The sequence below is a fragment of the Calonectris borealis genome, chromosome Z, assembly GCF_964195595.1.
Source record: "Calonectris borealis chromosome Z, bCalBor7.hap1.2, whole genome shotgun sequence".
Taxonomy (NCBI): Eukaryota; Metazoa; Chordata; class Aves; order Procellariiformes; family Procellariidae; genus Calonectris; species Calonectris borealis.
Window position 1 is genome coordinate 40,795,478 of NC_134352.1, and position 20,779 is coordinate 40,816,256.

Consider the following 20,779-nt stretch of genomic DNA (forward strand, 5'->3'; position numbering starts at 1 on the left):
TCCATTGTCTGCAATTCTTTTCTGTCATACAGAATGGTGGGTCTGTAAGACCAGGGAGAGGTGTGTCTTCAACGTGTTTCTGATCAGATTGTCAGTTTTGGAGTAGGCCATAGTTAGTTACTTGTTTTCCTATGAAGATTTGAAGAATATTCTCCCTTGTATGTATGTACTTTCTCCCAGAGCAAGAGGTCTCTGAAAAAATGTCCTTAATTATTTCTGTCCTAGACAACTGAGGTAAGGACAACAGCATTTTGGTTTGCAGTTATGTCAGATTTCGTATTATCCATTTTTCTAGAAATGTTTATGTTCAGAACCTGTTGCTTTCATTAAAGTAGATGTGCCCTCTTTCATCCACGAGCCACTTCTTTTTAGCAATTTTAAAGTAAGATTGTCCGAGATTTATGGAGGAGCGTATCCTCCTCTGCAGTTTCTCATCTTTGGCCTGCACTGTAAAATGCTACTATGCATACATATCTCGCCTGCAAATTCTCTCCCCTTTTAAGCTTTAACACTAACGCGATTGTAAAACCGTATTCTGTGAAGAGGTTTGTCCCTGCATCCATTAAGGTCACTGGCAGGCCTAGAGCAAGCTCCGGCGAGCTCTACACCAGTAAAAGCATGCAAAATTAAATGCAGTGTTCCTTGACGAAATATAAAATGCTTGCTTAAGAAACATAACGATACTGAGCAATGTAATTCCATTAAAGGTACTATGCCTTAACACCTTATTAATTACGCAAACGTTTTGATAACGGTGTGTTTAGAAGAAGGATATTATTCATGTAAAAATACTGTGTTCAGTTCCCTGCTTTGACTAAACAGCGCTCGGCACAGGGTTGAAAGCAGTCATGTGCAGACTCTGAACCCGCCTGATTTCAGGGCTGGCCAGAGGCTTCCTCAGAACGTGGCATAAGGGACTGGGACCGGCAGCTGAGGCTCACAGGGGGATAAAGTCCGCTTGTCATGAACTGCCGCCCCTACACTCATAAATAAGGAGCTGGCCGCACCCTGCAGGGCTCCCCCAGCTTACTGATGTTTTTGAGTATGGCGGAAACTCTGGAATGCAGCTGCCGCTACGCTGCTTAAACCACAGCGGAAAGCAAGCTAGAAAACCAGTCTCATGTTTGTAAAACAAAGCCAAGAAATGCAGAAAACTTAAATTGTTTTCAAAGAGAAAGAACCATAGATATTCAGTTTATTTGTAGTGCTTCCACTCTGCTTCATTCACCTGATCATCACTGCCAAGGACACTGACTCTGGTTCCACTTTTGTTTTGCAATCATTTCACTTTCACGTTCTTGGTGCTTTTGATTTTAAAGGAAGTGTTTGGCTAGCTGTTTTTCTGTTTGTTTTGCTTTCAGTAGAGTTAAAATAATATACAATGGGAATAGTTCTATTGCCACTAATACATTAAATTAACTATAGCTAAAAGAACTGTGGACTCTTAAAAGGGATTGGAATGAATTAAGTTGTAGTTTGACAGCTCTGTACACTGAAGTCATCCACCCTCACCATTTCAATACTGACAGGAACCATACCATGGCCTCTGTGTGATCCCAGCAAAATCACTTCTTCAGAAAGATTTGCAAAGTGCAGACAAAGAAAGAGGGAAGAAGACAGAGAGGACGATTCAGTAGAAGAGCAGTCCTAATTAGGGCATCGGCCCTGAGTTTTGCATCTGGCCACAGCTTCACTGAGTTTGCTGGTACCCTGCGAGACGATGATTCCCACGTGCATCATGAATTGGAACAACGGTGGCCACATTCATCCACGGGAGAAAGGGCTTTTGAAGTGTCAGCAGCGTTTTAGATCTCTGGTGTTATTCAGAAAAAGTATTTTAAAAAAGTTACACAGTGAAAGGTGGAAACCGCCGGGAGATAAACGCTGACCTCATGCTCCGCAGACGGTGGAATACTTCAGCAAGGGCTTTTGTCACAGCCAGTTAGATGAGGTGGGGAGGGAGCAGTTTTCAGAAGTTGTTTTAACTACTAGCTTGATTTATTTCAACACCTACTTAAAATAATGGTGTGTGTTTAAGTACCCCTGCATCTGAGCAGCAGACTCAAACCCAGCTATTTTAACTTTCCAGATAAATCCACATAACATTCAGACCAGAAGACGACTGGGCGTACTGGACCGGTTTCAGCGGGCCTTACGCAACCTCACGACCCCTTGGGACCCTCTCTTGGCACGTGTCGCCAGAGGCACCTGAAGACGGCGACGCCTCACGACACGCTCGGTTCCGAAGGCGGCGGCTGCACGCCACCGCAGGCGCTGCCGCTGCCGGCCCGTCCCTGGGCGCGGACCCACCCCGCAGCCGGGGCGCTCGCACCCCCAAGAGCCGCGTCTCGGTCACGCTGCCACCACCCCTCCACCGCTGGGAGAAGTCCGGCGCCACGTCAGCAGCCCGCACCGCGGCGGGCGAAGCAGGGGCGAGGCGCCCCGGGCCCCGCCGGCCGACAGCAGCCCCGAAGCGGCGGCGGTGGGCGGGCCGCGCCGAGCCGCGCTCCCCCGGCCCACCTGTTACAGCGGCCACTATGACATCACCGTCCCCACCGCTCCGCGCTGGTGACGCCACACCGCGCTGACCCAATCACAGGCGGCGGGGGGGGTGCGGGGGTGCCGGGAGGTGGCCGGGAGCTGCCGCCGGCTCGGGGCGGGGGGGCCGTAGGTGCATGGGGCGGTGGGAGGGGGCGGCGTCCGGGGAGACGCGTCAGCCGCCGCCGCCGCCGTCGTCGTCGCGGGGTCCCTCCCCTCCGGCGGCCCGAGCCCCGCGGGGAGCGGCGCGGCGGGGATGAGGCGGGCCGCCTCGCACCCACCGTAGCGGCGCGGCCGCCTCCGCCATGAAGCGGAAGAGCTGGGCCGAGGCCCGGCGCCGCGCAGCCCCGGCGCCGCCGGCTCTGAAGAGAACTCGGGGCGCGGCGTCGCGGGCGGCGGCGGGCGAGGCGGAGCGGCGGCAGCCGCCCCTCGCCGGGCCGGAGACCTGCCTGAGGATCGCCGGTGAGGGGGGCGTGCCGGGGGGGGGCGGGGGCGGGCGGGCTGGCGGCGCGGCGGGAGAGTTGAGGCGCAAGTCGGGGCCGGGCTGCCGCCGGCGGGACGGGGCGGGGGCCGCTGGGGCGCGGGAGGTGTCCGTCCCGTCCCGTCCCGTCCCGTCCCGCCCCCCCGGCGGTGGGCGTCCGCGCCGGCCCCCGGGTGGGAGGCGCGGCGGCGGGGAAGGAAAACTTCCCCCCGGCGGCGGGTCGCCGCTGTCCCCGGCGGGACCCCGGGGTGCTCGGCCGGCGGCGGCGCCTCTGCTATCCGTGCCAGGGGTCGGTTCTTGCGTCGCTCTGGCGTTTCACACAGCCAAGCGTTCCTTGACGATGCATCGCGAGTCCAGCCGTTCTTCCAGAAGAATAAATACCGTGGGTTTTTCATAACTCTGGCTGTACCGAAAAATTGCCTTGTGCTGTCCCTTTCTGCTTGTAAGAGAGTAAAGGGGAAATATATTTGAACCGGTAAAACATGTTTCTGTGGGGGGTAAAAAAGTAACATTTCTCTCTATATCCGGGATATATTTCTTTCTCCTATCGTTGTGCTTGCTGGCTAATGGGTAAGAGAATGGACAAGCGGCGCACCTCTTCTTGGCACTCGAGTGCCAACGGCTTCTGCAGGCAGGTTTGCTCAGTGCCCTCCGTCCCTTTCGCGGCCCTATGATTTGAGCCGAGCTTTGTTTTGGCACAGGAGCCTGCCTCTGTGGAGAAGCGTATTGGATCACAGCCGAAATAATTCTGGATTTAGGTTTGAGTTCCCCAGCTAAAAGACATGCTTGAGTTTAGTTTGCCTAAAAGCAAAAAAAAAAAAAATTTACTTTTTATGTCCTATGTCAGAATCTGGGAATGGTAGTATTTACTTCTCCTAAAAAACAAGAAATAAACCTCACTTACCACTTCTCTGTGAAGAACATGGGAAATTGTCTGTAGACAGAGCAAGCAAAAATACAAAGAGCAAACATGGACAAAAGGCACCAGTCTTACCTGTGCCAAGAAACTTCCTTAAATTAGCTAGTGTGTCTGCTAGATAACAGTATGTTTAGAAAACCATAAGGTTTTGTTTTGAAAATTGGGTATAGCAATGTAGGGAGGATGTAAACTCCCAAAGCATACCAGATTCCTCTTTTTAAAAAGCTCTAATACTGTCAGGGAATAAAATCCTAAATAGTCCAGCCTACAGTACAGCTTTTTAGGCCTAATCTACACAGAGAAACAATGGTATACTTATATGCAGAACTCTAATGCTACAATAACTCTGTACGTGTATTTTTCTATAACTGCAAGCATTTATATAGGAAATTATGATGCTGCCATTTTAAGGTTAAATGGAGAAACCCCTCATTTGGCAGGTGATGACTTTTTGATACCAAAGTAATTTCACTACCTAGAATACCGTACAGCCCTCTCCAGCACAGATCTCCAGCAAACAGGTCTGTCTAACCATTCCCACGCAGCCGTTGTTTGGATCTGATAATGCACGGCTGGCATAAACAGGCCCCTTAAATTACTGTATTTTCTTCTCCGAAGAAATGTTACTAGTTTATGTAATACAGTGGAGCACCTGGGTTTTGGCTTGTGTTTTTTCAGTGGGATTTCACCGTACGCAGCAGTACACAGTATAACAAACTTGATTAAAATGCAGTAGATTATTATATTTAATACTATTTCATTTTGTCTTGATCTTCTTTTCTTACTGTGCACAGTGGCTGCTGTTTACAAGTTTCTAATAATGGCACAATTACAGTCTAATTTTTATTACGCTAGTATGTTATACGTATTTTTTAAAAGAGAAACCTTAGAAGAATAAGCCCACAGGCTTACCTTTTTATTCAGCTGTTTTAAAAGTTATTTCAAGTTTTGAACTGTCAGTTCTGCCTTCTCATAGTGCAGCTCTGAGAAATGAATTAATAGTTCTGGGCTGGAGATGGATTAAAGCATAAGGCCTTATTCTTGCAAATGGACATACTGGTAAATATTTTAGACTCTAAAGGCTGAGATCTGTGTTAGCTTATCTGCTTACAGAAACAATGCCAAACTCATTAAGAACGTTGCAGGCTACCTTCATTTTCATTTCTGCTAAAAAACAGAGGCAGAAAACAAACCCAAATAGCTGTAAAGATTTATGGAATGTAAATTCATAATTTGCATGGATTTTATACTCAAAATACAGTAATTATTGCATTTCTTTATTTCCTAATGAGTTGTATTCATCAGCCATATGTCAGAATAATTTTTAATCAGAATCATCTAAATATTTTTGTTTACTATTTACTATTTACTATTACTATTTACTATTAAGACTAGTTCAGGAAAGCTATTCTTGTAAAAAATTGTGGTTTTTTTGGTCTGTTAAGCTGCATGATAAGCCTTACCATTTTCTCTTTGTCAGCTAATGCGTGAGGCTTGCTGGTATGAATTCAATTTGCTGGAACTGAATGCATTTCTTCTGTTTATTAGAAGCATATTCCCATATCCTTCTGATCTCTGAAAGAAGTAATTTATATGATCTAAAGAAAATGTAACAGTTCTGTGTGAGATGCTTGAAAGCTGTTGATTTCCTTTCCTTGTCTGCTTTTCTTTGTCATTGCTTTGATTTTATAAGTAACGATTTAAAGAAGATGTGGAATTACAAACCTCAGGCAAAAGGTGTGTGTTTCTCTCTCAATTCTTTTCAGTAGTTAATTCTAAAAAGAAGTAACTACAATAACTATACATGGAATTAAATTTTAAGTGATACAACACCGTGGGGCATTTCTGGACATTTGTTTGTCCTCCTGCTACATGTATATCCAGTTTGTTTACAGTGAGGAACTAACGTCTTAAAGGATTCTCTAAGCTATACTGTATATGCCTTTTTTTTTCTTTATTGAGAATCGTTTTACTTACACTGTCACTTGGAGTTTTTATGAAATACCATTCCGTTTAATATGTTCATTGATCAGTGGGTTTTTTGCAAACCATTGAGTTGTCTTTTGTTTTTCCAGTATTGCTGGCTTCTCTCTATAAATTTTGTGTCTTATGTAGAAAACTGTTTTTTTTGGAATGCTAAGGACACTTCTACCGAGTATCATTAAGTTTTCCAACATTTTGACTATCAACACTTTCAATTAGTTTTCATTATACAACTATGTCAGTACTAAAGTTGTGTTTACTCTTTTATCAACATGACCTCACTTACTTCTGAGTCTTTCTCAAAGTTAAGGTTTTAAATACGAGTTTAAGGCTTTTAGTATCTAACCCAGCACTGAAAGTGCATGAACATATGTAAAGTAGTCTTGTGTATTGGACAGGAGCAGCAGAGTGCAAGCAGCCTGTTTGAGAAAAGTTACACGGTGGTGTTGATCAGTCGTGACATAGTCCTGAAAATAATTTTTTTCATGGTTTTCTGTTAAATAAAAAGTTTCTTTAGCTTTTTAGCATGCTTTCATTTTCTTTTTCAGAGGCCAGCCTGTTGTTCTGATTGCCAACTCTATCATCACTTAAATTTGAAATATCATAGTGATGAGTGAGTGAATCTTTTCAAGCATAGAATGACTAAAAAGAAAATCTCGTGCAATTTTGCTTTTCGTCTTGACATTGCAACAGAATTTGTCTTTTATGTTTTCTCATGTGTCTTCATGATATTTTGCAGTCTTTTAAAACAAACACAACAAAATACCGTGTACCAACTCTGAATTTAGAAATACACTCCTCTTACAATAGTAAATAACTCTCTGGTTACATTCCTGGTAATTCAAAACAGACTAATGCTGTTGTTTGTTGTACTGTCACTCTCCTCTGAATTTCTCATCGAAGGCTTCTGTTTAACAATAGAACTGTAGAATTTCTCTTTTTATGAAAAAATCTTCGCTGATCATATGCAGATTTGTACTGCAGCGAGTGCCCGTTTGGTATTTTGTGGTCTCTTGAATTACTGAAATTTCTTTCTCCGAGGCCTGTGCAGCAGATCCCGAGAAGCATCAGGCTTATTAAGAGTAAAGGGAAGGAGATTATTTTGTCATCTCTATATTCATATTAACATGATTTTGAAGTGGTAGCTCTCAGTTTTCTGCACGTCTATTTCCACAGAATACTGTAGATCTGAAAAACAAGCAAAATGCTTTTCCTCCTGTATGCACACTGCAATCAGATTCGTGATTATTATAGCTTGTGTAGACACACTTGTGCTAGCTTTAATCTCACTAGTTCACGTACCAGCAGTAGCAAAGCTGTGGTAACATAGTCCTCGGTTGGGGGTATGCAGGCTCATTTTGTTGTACCTTGGATGCTTACTCAAATTAATTGCATATAGTGACATCCATGGTTCTGTATTTTAACTGTTTTGTTATATGAGGCTAACAAAATTAAGTGTAATTGAAGTATATCTGAGGTACTGCAGTCATATCTCCTAATTGCAGTGCAGATGCAGCCTGTAAGGCAGTGAGCCGTACTCTCTCACTCTTCTGAGAGACAATTAGAAAGGTCTGCCCTAGTTTGATAGTTTTAGGATGACCTTTTATCAGAAATTTGCAAGAATCTGCAAGTGCTCAAGCACACTACGTGTAAGTGAAATACTAAAAAGCTAAATTTAGCAAAGGAAGCATAAAAATAATAAAATGGAAGCCTTGCTCCTGCAGTCCAAACCTTTGTGGAGTCCTAGTCATCATCACTGTCAATTCATCACTGCTCTGGTGTATTTTATGTAGGAGCCTTCATCCTGCAATCAGATCCTTAATGAAGGAATTCTCCTTTCTCAGCATGTGTTACTCCTATTAAAAAATCAACACACTAATCCTTGGCTAAACAGAACTGGGAATGTGTTTGCAAAAGAACAGGTAAAAACAGACTTGGTGAGTAATCCAGCATTTGTCTGATATCGGACTGGTAAGCCAGTAGAAAGGTAAATATACTTACGGGAAAGGACTTCTCTGTGTAGCTCATTGCTAAAATCTCCCTGTAGGAAACATGCTAAAAAGATGGAGCCTGCTATTTACATAACAGGGAGCATTTGTTAGTGGTGCACAGGAACGGACAGCTTGTCAGGATATGGCATTTGACGCATGCTGCTCTTATTGTGAAGTAGTTCTGTAAATTCATTAAACTCAAGTTTCTTTCAGGTGTTTTAAGAATAGCAACAATTAACACGATACAGAGATACCAGTGCAGAATTGAATGCCAACAGCAATTCAAAAGGCCATGTACACACTGTTCACTCAGGATAGGAATTCTTTTTGTGGGACATTTTTGCAAAAGCTGCAGATGATTTTCAGTAGAAGTAGGAGCGCTGAGGAAGCAAGTGATTCTTTTCTCCAAATCCTGTTTAGGAGCAAAATGCTGAATTATTTTAGGTCTTTGACCTGGGCAAATATATTTCTTTTCATTTTGATCCTCCTTTTGTGTTTGAGGATTTTGGATTACTCTTTGTGTAGTGCTTTTATATTTTCAAAAGTGATGTAAAGTTTATGTGAAGAAGCTGGTGTGCAAGAAGGTAGCATGTCAGTTTGAGTACTACAGCCATTCTGCCCAGACTTTGATGCGGATGTGGTTTGTGTACACAGAGAGCTCAAAGTCAATTATTAGACTGGATCTAAAGGACAGATGCCACCGACGGAAAAATTCTGGCTGTGTATTCCCACTGTTAACCCCCAGTGGGCTGGTTCAGTGGACTAACTCAGAAGAAAACTTTTCCTAGTAAGGAACCTGGTGGCAGCTAGCTATTAAATCAGATTAGAAGTGGTGTGAAATTATAGCTTGGGGCTGTAGTGTGACATGTGTTTAATCTAGCAATGCCAGTTTAAACACAATCCCTAGATATCATATCCTCTCAGTTCTCCTTTCTGCTTCCTCTTTGCCCTCAGTCCTCCCCCCCCCCACGTGTTAGCTGTCATTTTCAGGGCAGAGGAAAGTAAACCAACAAAGCAGCTTTTTTTTTTCCCCCGCTTTTTTTGCCTTTTTTTTTTTTAATACTGTGCTAGGATACCTGTTACAGTTTCTGATTCACACAAATCCACCTTGACACAGCACAGGGAATAACACAGTGGTGGGGACAGATGCAGAGGAGTTGTGGGGAGCTGGGGTCCCTCCACCCCCGAAGTGTTGGCCTAAACACTTTCCCAGGACTGCCTTCCTGTGAAGCAGTTTTCCCCATAGCATATTTTGCATCCAGTTGGGGTATCGGTGCACTAGCTTCTCCACACGTATTTCCCTTTGAGGGGCAGTTCAATCACTTCTTAAAAAGGCACAGCATTACTCTAGATTTTACCCTTTGGTTTGTTTTCAGGAGATGCTTTGGTAAATGCTGGGAGGTACAGAAGTTCCTAAGCAGGTAATGCACTTCCCAGCTAGTACTGCAGCTGCTGTGCCTACAAGATGGGACTATTAGAAATCAAATAAGCAAGTTTTGTGCCTTGCTTCTGCTGAGAGAGTAAGGAAGTAGGTGCCTGACTTGCTCAGGAGTTACTGTACATCCCACTGGTTGCACCTGACCTGTAAATGTTTAAGCCAAGCCATTCATATCAGGCTGCTGTTCTACTCATTAGCAAATGTACACTTTTTGGCGGTGTTGTCTGCCTCCACCCCCTGAGATACTGCTGTACATAGGTGAGCAGTGAGCATCTGAGTGTTGAAATATAGATGTGGGGACTCCTTTCATGGCATACTTTACCGTGTATTTTCAAGATACAAGTAATGATTTTTAAGTGCTAGTCATGGTGTATTTCGTTTTGAAGCGTAAAGTGATTTTCTTTTCCTGCTCTCTGGAAAAGGAGATACAGTTTTTCTTTATCAGAAATTATGCTTTGAAATTATATGTTTATCTGCAGGTGATCTGTTTTGACATTTAAGTAATAGATCTGTTCCAGGCAACTAGTTTGCAAAAAATAAAATCTTTCCTTTTAGGTTTGAATTTTAATCCATGTGTATGGATTTAATATATCCATATTTATAATCCATGTATATATGGATTCATAGTGGTATTTTTTCAGCAGGAGGAAGAAAAGTATTGCTGTGGTGCTGCAAGGCCTCAATTTTTATTGACCAATTACCGCAAGCGCAGCAATCTACAACAGCAGCACAGTCGGTGTTTAAAGTTCACTGGGGCTGCAGCTCCCCTGGCCGTAAAAATAATTGATGTCTATGTGAATACCGCTGGCGTTTTTTTCCCCTCAGCTTAACAGAGGAAACCAGGGCAAACCAAGGTGCCTCCTGCCTGCATGGATGCAGGCGTTGAAGGGGCAGCCGGGGTGGGGATGGGGACGAGGATGGGGATGTCCAGCTGGCGGCTGCGCTGGTGCTCCCTTGGGCAGCAGCGGGCTGCCGCCTCGCCCCCTCGCATCCCTCCGGCGTCTGTCGCCTGCAGGCTTTAATCGCACGCCACTACTGTCGAAATCATCGTTCTATGGAAAGATGGGAAGTGCCTGTGTTTCAGTTCCAGCGTGCTTCGCCGTTTAGTTTAATGCAGGGGCTGTGAGGTGCTGAGGGATTTGTGGCTTAGTTGGGGGGGGTGGGGGGTGTGGTATTTGGAGAGCAACAGGTGGGGTCTGTTGCTGAAAGGAGGTGGTTCTCTGCTGTGTGCGTGGGTGCAAGTCGGGCTCCTGCTGTATTGCAAAGTCGTCAAACAGGTGGATTTCCTGGGAACACTTTGTTACTCTTCGGGAAAGAGCACTAAAGAGCTGCGGATTACGGGAACACTGCTGAGCAGAAAGCCTCAATCTTTGTGTGCCTTGTTGCTTAACACCGGAGAAATAATAATGTCTAGTTCGGTAATACTTAAAAGAAGATTTGGTTCATTTTAAACCATTTAAAGTTGCTCTGTTGACAGGTAATACTTCAGACTTTCAGCAGAAAAGGGTGATGTTTATAAAAGCTTTCACTGTTCTTGCATTTCAGATCGCCTTTATTTTGCAATTCTCTGCCAAAAACCAAAGAGTGGAGCTGCAAATACCCATTATTTCTGCATAGATGATGAACTGGTGTATGAGAAGTAAGTACAGATTTATTTTTTCCTGTTTTTTACAAATCACTGAAATAAATCACTCAGAACAACAGCAATGAGGAACCAGTCTAATTGACGTTCTGTTTTTAAATGTAGCTGAGGGAAACATACATTCGCGTTATAGAACGAGGTTGGTCCTCTCAGACTTATCTGCCATGATGATGTATACGTCTTAGACTGGTTTCTTGGCTTCCCATCAGGATTTCTTAAAAATCTTTTCAAAGCAGAAGCTTTCATTGTACCCATTCTTGTCTAGAAGACCCAGGAACATGATGCAATGAAATATATTCAGAAGTGTGCACTGGACTGCTGAGCTGAAGGGGATGTCTTTGGTTGCTCAAGCATTAAATGAATGTCTAAACTTCATAGAATAAGAGAAGAAACTGGCAAAATCATTTCAAGCCTTTATGAGCCGACAATGGATATGTTATTTCCCCTGTAGTGAACAGTGTATGCCTTTGTATGTGATCTGGAATGCTGCTAATTCTTTAAATATTTTTGACCAAGGGCGTGCTTACTGTTTTTAAAAGTACTAATCAATCTTTATTCTCTGTGTTTGCTTTTCTCCAGCAATATTAATTGCCTTCTTTTAAAGTAAGCTTTTGGGTTGCTCTTAAAATAGGGTTTCTAAACTGGTGTCACAGAGTGATACAGTAGTGAGAATTTTTCAAACCCTGAGTATTCCAGTTTGGTTTTGAGTGGTAGTGTGTGGAAAACAAAGAAAAAAGTTTTAGTCCCTGTTTAAAGATGACAAAACTGTTTCCTCCAACAAAATAGTATGTACGTAAGAAGGCATTCTTGTTTTTAGAACCATGTACGTATATCACATATATATTATTACTCCTTGCGTTGTGCATCTGGTTTTAAAAAAAGGCATTTACAGAGGTCATGGTCAGTTTTTTCCCTTTCTCCTACCAGCTTCTATGCAGACTTTGGACCACTCAATCTGGCAATGGTCTACAGATACTGCTGCAAGCTAAATAAGAAATTAAAGGTAATGCTTGTTTTTTAATTCAATATTCTTGCTTTTTGAAGAACAAAAACAAATGCGCCAAAAGTTTTTTTTGTTCAAGTGCTTTCCTGGGTTTCTAATCCAGCTGAGTTTTGAATATGAACGCTACATTTGATCAAGGTGAATTTAGGGAGGAGGAGGATCAGGAGGGAAAACCCACTTACTTTTAAGATCTAGAAGATCTTAAATGGCAGTAACTAATGTTAAGCTCCTAAAAGATTATCTTCTCTGAGGGGTGCTCAGTAATTTTTGGGATTGGGCTCTTGATAGAGCATAGTGTCTTTAAAACAGAGGGTTCCTATGTTAATTAACATGAATGACTTCAAGTTAGTTGACCTCTAACAGATGTTGGAATATAAAACCTGTTAGGCAGATAAAAAAGCTTATTAGCATTAATGTGAATCACAGTTTGCCTCTTCAAAACTGCTTAGATCTTGAAACTGCCACTGAACTGTGAAAATTGGGAAGTATGCAGAACATTATATTTTAACAGAGATTTATTTTTTTTTTATGCCTTGATGTCTGTCACTGGTATTAGTTTGCATAATTCAGACTTGCTTTGTCCCCGTGGCACTACGAACAGGTTTGCCGGAGACAAGATTCTCTGAGTTTTGTTTACAGGATGCTCTGAAGGAACACCGTATTATAGTCCCTTTGAATATCTTGGGTTTGATATTGGAGATGTGTATTAGGATTGCTGAGAGCATCCTACTGCTAGTGATCTGGGGTTTATTTGTCTTGAGTGTGTTGAATAGTACCTGAGCAAGTCACATTGCTATTTAAGTAGTGACATTTTATGATAGCTTAGCAGGTGATCGAAGTATACAGTTTCAAGTGCATCAAAATTTGTTTCGAGGACCAGTTAGGGGATAGTGTTTGCTGCCACCACAGGTGTAAGTGTCCTTTCTATTGGCAGTGTCATTCCACCCCGTTTCTAAGATAATTGGAGAAACTATAAGCCAAGCTGAGATGAAATTTTAAAAAGTTATTTGTCATGAAGTCTAGAAATACTTTCAAAATATTTTAATCTAAGCATATATTTTCCAGTGGTTCTGATCCTTAGAAACAACTATTAGTTCATTTATCTAGAGTCAGGTTTTCTATAAGAATAAAAAAAGTCTAAATTCTGTTTTCAAAACTATTGTGACTTCAGTATGCCTGTGATGTTTTTGAGAATGCCACTTTGTATTTAATTCTCATAAACGCCTATCTGTTACATGGGGCTTGAAGTCAGAAATACTAAATGCATTTAAGGAGAAAAAGAAAGATCACTGTAATTTGTATCAAAAATGATTTAGTCTGGATACTGGAAAAATACTGGAACAATCTAGATAGGGATGCAATAGAGTCCTCCAAAGTTTTTGAGGGACTAGTCTACAGTATTCTTAGTCCTCTGAATACAGGTGGCTGAAAGTAGGTGAACAGACCCTTGCGTTCCTCTAATTTTATAAAAGAAGGCATGAAAAGTCTAGAATGCAAAATCATAATCTTGTTCATTTCTTGATACAGTCATTTTCATTGATAAGGAAGAAAATAATCCATTATACTGGGTTTGATCAGAAAAAACAAGCAAATGCTGCATTCCTCATAGGCTCCTACGCAGTAAGTATTTCAATTTTTACATTACATCAGCTTCCTAAATGTATTCGTTTTCTCATACTCAGTTTTTAAAACAGCAAGATAAAACCAATTCTTTTCTCTTGAATAATCTTCCTACTAATGTATTTTGTAGTAAGGTACCACATACTAAAACAGTTTTTAAAGTCTACCAGGTATGTGAATGGAGTTGTATGGGTTTGGTTTTTTCCCTCTCTACTGCAATCAGTGCTCCTAAGAAATAAGAGCACCACTGAAAAAAAAACGTTATGAATATTTTCATTTAGAAAAAATGACTACTTCTTGATGTTTTTCCTTTCCCTCACCCACACATACTCTCTTTTTTTGGTTTTTAAAATAGAGAAATATTATCTTGCACAAAATACAGTATATCATTTCCCATTGCATGCACGTTTAAATACACCTTTTCTTCCCCAGCTGCTTCTTTTCTAATGTAAGGGGATTTCTTCAGTTAACCTAGGAGAAGGAGTGAGATCATGTGATAGCTGATAAAGCTGGTGTAAAGCCTGGGAATGTAGAAGGTGGCTGGAAATGTACTGAGCCAGATCCCTGACTGCAGAGGGGAGAATGACTGGCTTTACATCACAACTGCATGTGTTTGGTACACAAAAGCGTAGTCAAGGAATAAAATGCTGAATGCTTCAGAATGAAAGATGTGATGTACCGTATTCATGTTCTGCTTTGACTTGTAACACACCTTGATTGTAACCATCTCTCTTGTTTACTGAGTAATAAAATGAGGTGAGAACCTCTGCGTTTTTTGATGTTGCAGATTTGAGGGTCAAAGTTCATGTAGCCTTAGGTCATTCCTATTTATGAGCTGCAAGGCTCTATAGTACTTGCTGTGATGCTGGCAGTCTCCTTGCTGCCTCTCTGTATCATGCAGGAGGTCCATTTCCTGCTTCACAGGGTTTCTCCGTTGCCTATTTTCTACAGTACTTATTACAAACTAGATTTCAAAATGTGTCACTCTTGGTATTTGAAACGCAGGCACTTAGGAATGTTGCTGTAGACCTTTGCATTCTTAAACCACATGGAAACTGGCAACATGAGTTACTACACTTGTTCGCAGTTAAGGCATTATGTTGACAAAACAGCTGCAGCTTTTAGGAAAACTACTTCTTCCTAGTGACTTGATCATAGTGGAGGCCCAGAAAGCGAGAGGGGACTGGCTTCAGGTATCAGCCATTATTTGAAAGGAAGTGGGTTTTGTTTTTTCCTAAACTTTTGTTCTGAATATGTGTAGTAGTATTGTGCAGCACAGCAGCTGACATTTTGAGCAGAATCCATGGTATGGAGAATTAACTAATGGCAAGACAATCTAGTACGAAAATACTGTCGTTGACTATGTAAAAGTATACAAAAAACCTAACACAAATCTTATTTCCGATCATCCAGTAGCCCTGCCATGTTGCAATAACAACATGCAGTTGAAAGGGAATGTTTGGACAGACTTGAATAAAGCTCTAAGATTAATATGTATGGATTATGACAGTCCAAAGCACGATAATTAAATACAGAGGCTCTTGGACAGAGGAGTAGGCAGTTTTTGCTTCAGAGAACTGCAGTGAAGGAGGTGGGAGTTGCAGAGTACAGAAAGGATGCTAACACAGATCCAGCTGAAGTATGACACGAGATCATGACTGACTAGCCAATGCATGTGGGAGGGCTAGTTGCAGACAGCTGGCATATGGCAGAAAGAGGCTAGACAAAACCATGGATAATTTTCAGAGTTCAGAGACTTGTGCTTAGGTTATTGCATTGTACAGGTCGAGGATTTCGGCAGTTTCCCTTAAAGACCCAAGGCAAAATGAAGCACTGTGTGAGTATCGGTCCCCTCCCTGAATGGGTGCGTGTCTGTCTTGCATAATGGCAAGTTCTAGATGGTGAGGTAGCTCTAGCTAGGTGCTGATTTTCTTTCCAGTGCAACGGACTTTGGGTTTGGACCTGCTTTTTTATAAAGTAGGGTACAGTTTCTTCCCAGGTTGGTGTGGGAAGGATTCCAGTGAAGGAAGATCACAGAAGATAGACTGTGCCCCTGAGGCTTACTTTTTTTTCCCTGGCGCCCTTTGATGATCTTTCATGAAGAGGCAGACTTAATTATGGCACTCACTACTGAAGTGTTCAAACAAACATGTTCCACGTTTCTGCTTTCTGCAGGGAGAATTGGATTGTTCTCTGTGGGGAGAGCAATGGTATAGGATTTGTTCAGAATGCATGATAAATATATAAGCATATTTCCTGATTGGAAGGAAATACATTGAGGCCTCCTTTATTTAAAACATATGTAGCCAAAACATTAAGCATCTACCTACTTCTTCAGTTCAGAGTGCTTTGCTTTTTGGTGAAGAAGGATCCATCCAGTTGTTGGTCAAAACTTTAAGAAGCTTTTCTGTAATTTTAGTTAATTAGGCCATGCCCTGTTGGTAATGCTCTTTGCTGCGTGAACCGAGTATCATCATTTAATTTCTGATCCCTCACAGTGTAAGTGGTAGGTTGCCCTTGTATTTTGTTTCCTGTGGGTTGAATGTGTTTTTTTGTTTGATTTTGGTTTTTTAGCTTCATGGTGGGTTCCCATTTCAACAGTTTACCTTAGGTTGAGGAACTGCGTGGCAATGCATCAGGTTGGAGGAGTTTGGGTGGGAAGAGCAAGGAAATAGAGAAAGTGGCCTTCGCAGAGTTAGTCATGAAAATAGTGCTTGTCTGCATGTGTTGTAAGGCCTTTGGTAACTTAAGCATAGTTTTGGGTGCAAGGTGCTCTGTAGATGCAGGTGCTTTAAGCTATTAGGAATAACAGGCTGCCAGGTTTTCAGGAATAGCATAGACACATAAGTGTGTGTGCTTTCTGGTTTTGTTCTCTTTGTTTTAAACACAGTCACATTTTAACTATAAAACTATAATGAACTCTATGTAACTACTTCGTCTCTGGAATCTCTATGTCCTCATAAACATTCAGTATTTTCATGCTAGCAGCTTCCGAGCCTGTCATTTTAGGGGCTTGTTGACCTTAAATTTGTATTCTTAAACAGAATATGATTTAACTTCTGTAAACAGAACATTATTTAACTTCTGTTTAAAGGAATTGGGATATATTAGCATTGTTTATCATTCTTTTGTTTAAATATATATGTGCGTGTATATATATCATGTGGGGATATGCTCATTTTGACTACTAAGGCAATTATGAAAGTCTTCATTAACTGTGATGAAGTGTAAGGGCAGCTGTTACTGTTCTGGTTTACAAGCAAAGTCTGTTCCCAGTCTTTTCTTCACAGTTGGTGTGTTTTAATGTTTCCCCCCCTCCCCTTCATCTAACTTGTCTTTCTTTCCTCTTCAGTGGAGATAGTTTCTGAACTCTCCAGGCTACACACTTCTTTCTCCCCCCTCCCATATCTGCTGCTTCCTTCCAGGTGTACTTTGATGTGACAGCACAGCCTAACTCAAGCTACAGGGCTCTTCAGTATAACATGGCCTTAAAAGTGAAGAACAAAGTTTTCAAATACATTGTTATATGTGTAGTTTTAGAATAAAATACAATTTTTCAGAGTAAATCTTAAAAATTTAAATCTTAATCCCTTTATTGTTCATCTTCCATCTATTTTAATTCTGTATTTTGTTTCATTTTTACAGATGATATACTGCATAATGGAAATAATATTCTTCTGTGTAGATTAGCATGAATTTGGCACATTCAGCCACACAAAGGGTAGCCAGAATTCAGTGTGTTGGGATTGAATGTTTACACTTTATTTGGGCGGAGGGGGTGAGGGAAAAGAAGGGAGGGGGAAAAAAACCCCTTTGTTCTTCACCTTTTAAAGAAAAATTGCTTTTCCTTGGAAGCTATCTGCACTGTTCAGGCCTTACCACTCTACCAAAGCAGCAGTGATCTTCTGAGTTGATCTCTACAGTGGCTTCTCTTGATTTTCACCAGGACTTGGCTGTGGGTGAGGAAAGTCTGCTTCTTTCATCATTGCTCCTTCTATATTAAGAAAGAAAATGTACCCTCTGTGCCCTGTCCACCCAATTCCCAAGCTCCCCCCTTTCCCCTTGGCTGCATTAACTTAGTAACAGTGTTTTTTTTCTCAGGCCTGGCACTAATTATGTACTTGGAGGGTGACCCTCCGAGGGTACCGCCCCATGAACTGCTGTAATTCAGGTCACCTTCTCCAGGACTCATCTCTGTACTTTGTCTATTTTCTCATCTTCTTTCTTCAGGGTAAGCAGCGTTTCCTTCATCCATTCTGATCCGTAGTACTGTTTTTTTGCCTTTTCAATTTGTTAGTGTCGTTCCTAGCAGTGGGCCTAATGCTGGGTAGAAGCTGGAGGTTGCAGAAGCAATTAGCACCCGTCTATGTGATGTTGAACTGCTCTGTTCTTACTGTGGCATTTGCAGAATTATCTCTGGCTAAGCCGTGGGAAAGCAGGCAAACCTGTTTGTTTAGTGGTCCAGGCTGAGTGGTGGTAAATGGGTAACGGCGGCAGCGCTCAAATTACAGGTGGGTAAACTGTGTTTACCCTCAGCTACATTTTGGTGAGAGGTGCGTGTGCTTGACAAGCGAGTGGCAGAGACAAGGTGGACAAAGTACTGGCCTTTCATTTAAGCAAAAGTTGCCTCGAGTCTTTTTGGCTTTCCCTGTGTTCATATCCTCTAAAAAGCTACCTTCTCTGAATTGTATTTGGGAAATCATGTTTAGCCTTCATGACGGCAGCTTTTCCTGCTGTTTGTACTAGGTTATTCCTCACGATGTTCTTGCCAGACTGCTTGTCTCCGTAGGAGAAGAAGGGTTGCTCTTTGGGGGTCCCTCACTGTAGAACTAGCTTGCTTTCTTAGCTGTTGTGAAGTACTGATGTGCCCAGCCTGGTCAGTTCCCTGCTAATAGGGTTTTCTGTATCTCCCCTCCAATGTTTAAAAGGTGATAGGCGGTTTCTTGCTTTTGTTTATGATGAACAAAGAGAGTTGCCAGAGACAGGCAGTTTTTCCCTCTCTGCCACTTCTGTCCCCTTAATGACTGTGTTTCTGCTAGTGAAGGAACTGTTGGCCACATGTGCATTTCTTCAGTATACCACAAATCCATACAGGAAGCTTTTTATTCTAATATATTTCTATTTTAATTTTACTGTATTTAACCTTTTCTTCTAAGGAATATTGCTAGAAAATTTAATGTATTAACTAACTAGTATATCCAATGGAGGTTTTAATGAACTAACATATTTAACACTTTTAAGTTATAGTAAAGTTACGGATGTGTGTGAGCTTGTGTTTGAGTCTGGTCACACACAGTAGCTATTTGTATTTGTTCAGAATGGGTGGGTTGTGATTATTTGCGGTTTACAGCAGTTCAGGCTATTTTGGGTGAGTGACATTTTTGGAACATAGTTGTATCACATGAAATCTGCTTGTAAGCAGTTTAAAATGAATCATCTCATTATTTTCTTGCTTTTAAGTCAGTGTGGTTGGTAAAATGTGTGATTTAGGTAGCAACGTTAAGTAGATTTTGCAGTTAAAGGTGAGCAGGTGGATAAAGTTGATTACACTAAACACATCATAGATGTGACTTTAAAGTGCTATTTACAGACTTGAGGTGATAAGAGTTTCAAACAGTACAGCATATTTAAATATCCTATTTAATTTTCCTGAAAGAGCAACAAGCTGTGTCATAGATGATTGTTATCAAACATGTTTTGTCTTGCATGCAGCATTACTATTTTACTTGGCAATCCCATGTATTGAAGATTAAGATGCCTTTTTCAACCAGAGCCTCCTTTCCTTTTCGACCAGGAATACTTTTCATCCTATTGTGAATACCGTTTTCATGATTGTAACGCTAATCTAGGAAACCTTTGTTTAAAAAATAGGGCTGGTTTGAAAACCCTAATATGAATCAGACAATAACATGGCTTGCTAAAAGAACTCTCATTCTATGGTTGATTTTAAATGCTTATAAATAAAGACTGGGTCGCCTAGTCCTGCAAGCCCTTCTATTTCATTCAGTGAACATTAAAGCGGTTGTTTGACTACACAGCGATGTTGGCAGGAGCAGTGCTTGAGTGCACCTTTCCCAGTACTCAACGCTTGGATGGTTCTTGACCATTCACAGAGCTGCCTGGAGTCCCTTAATTAGAAACAGATGTCCTAAATGAAAAGGATGATTAGAGCAATGTTAATGGTGCAACTGCTAATCGCAAATTTCTGCCTGTATTTTGAAGTTCAGTAGGATAGTTTTTTGTATGCATAAAGAAAGCAAATTTCTAAATTGTTGGCACACAAGTAATTACACAGTGTGATAAAACGTTATGTTATTTTGGCTTGAAAGATGTCAGTTCCTGATAGTAACAATATTCCTGGAAGGTACTTAAGTAAAAGACTTGTAAAGGATTTTAAGAGTTTTTCCATGTGTATTTGTGTGTGTGTGTATGTAGATACGTATGTACACCCATCTGCACTTGCATATGATTGTAGGAAAATTCTAAAACCGATGCAACTGTACTTGTGGATGATTTATTTCAGGTCTGCTGAATTTTCTGAGTTTTTTTAAAAAGCTGCTTTTTTTTTTTGATATTTGCCTGCAGGAAAGGGGCCCCTTGGGAAATCAATGTAAAATTCTGATAGACTGTTCTCCATTTGTATATACAAGAATGGACAAAAACTATCCCAGAAAATGCTTGCTTCTGCTAAGTAACAGTTAATATCATTGCTTGAAATTTATTTTAATATTTTTCATCTTTTTAATAGTACTTCTTGTTGATTGCTTTATTGGCATTAACTTAAGAAAACAACTTTATTTGTGAAAGTTTCTGTCATCTCAGAAAGCACAGCAGAAACATAACTTATAATCAGCATTTGGACAAACTGGTTTCAGCTGTTGTATATTTTGATTTCTGGAGGTTATATCTTTTCCCATTTCGCCTCCTTCCCCCAGTACATACCTCATGAATCTACAAATATATCTTTGGTTTGCTATTCATCAGACCAACATTTCCATTCTCGTCTTTTCTGAAACTTCAGTTCTGCTTACTGCCTTAGAAAGTTCTTCTCTCTTCCAACACTTCTGTCTACTACACTTCTCTCTGATCACTTTTACTTTCTCTCATTTACTGGCTTTCTTTAGTCCTTTGTTCACCCACATAATTCCAATGAATTTGTTCATC

The 20,779-nt window shown here is 41.4% G+C and overlaps 1 protein-coding gene across 13 annotated transcripts in view; it reads left to right on the forward strand.

Annotated features, from left to right (window-relative positions):
• Positions 1–2,705: 2,705 nt before the first annotated feature.
• Positions 2,706–20,779, forward strand: part of CDC14B (cell division cycle 14B) — a 45,679-nt gene continuing 27,605 nt past the window's right edge. For 6 of the 13 annotated variants that reach the window (XR_012670886.1, XM_075136826.1, XM_075136829.1 and 3 more), the window contains exons 1-4: positions 2,710–3,000; positions 10,896–10,989; positions 11,920–11,995; positions 13,523–13,615. Coding sequence is in view for 12 of the 13 variants with exons in the window: in XM_075136826.1 (XP_074992927.1) it covers positions 2,844–3,000; positions 10,896–10,989; positions 11,920–11,995; positions 13,523–13,615 (420 nt within the window). In the remaining variant the exon portion in view is untranslated. Of the gene's footprint in view, positions 3,001–7,394; positions 7,844–10,895; positions 10,990–11,919; positions 11,996–13,522; positions 13,616–20,779 lie in introns of those variants that run through there. The other 7 variants (XM_075136820.1, XM_075136823.1, XM_075136821.1 and 4 more) reach the window with 5 other exon arrangements.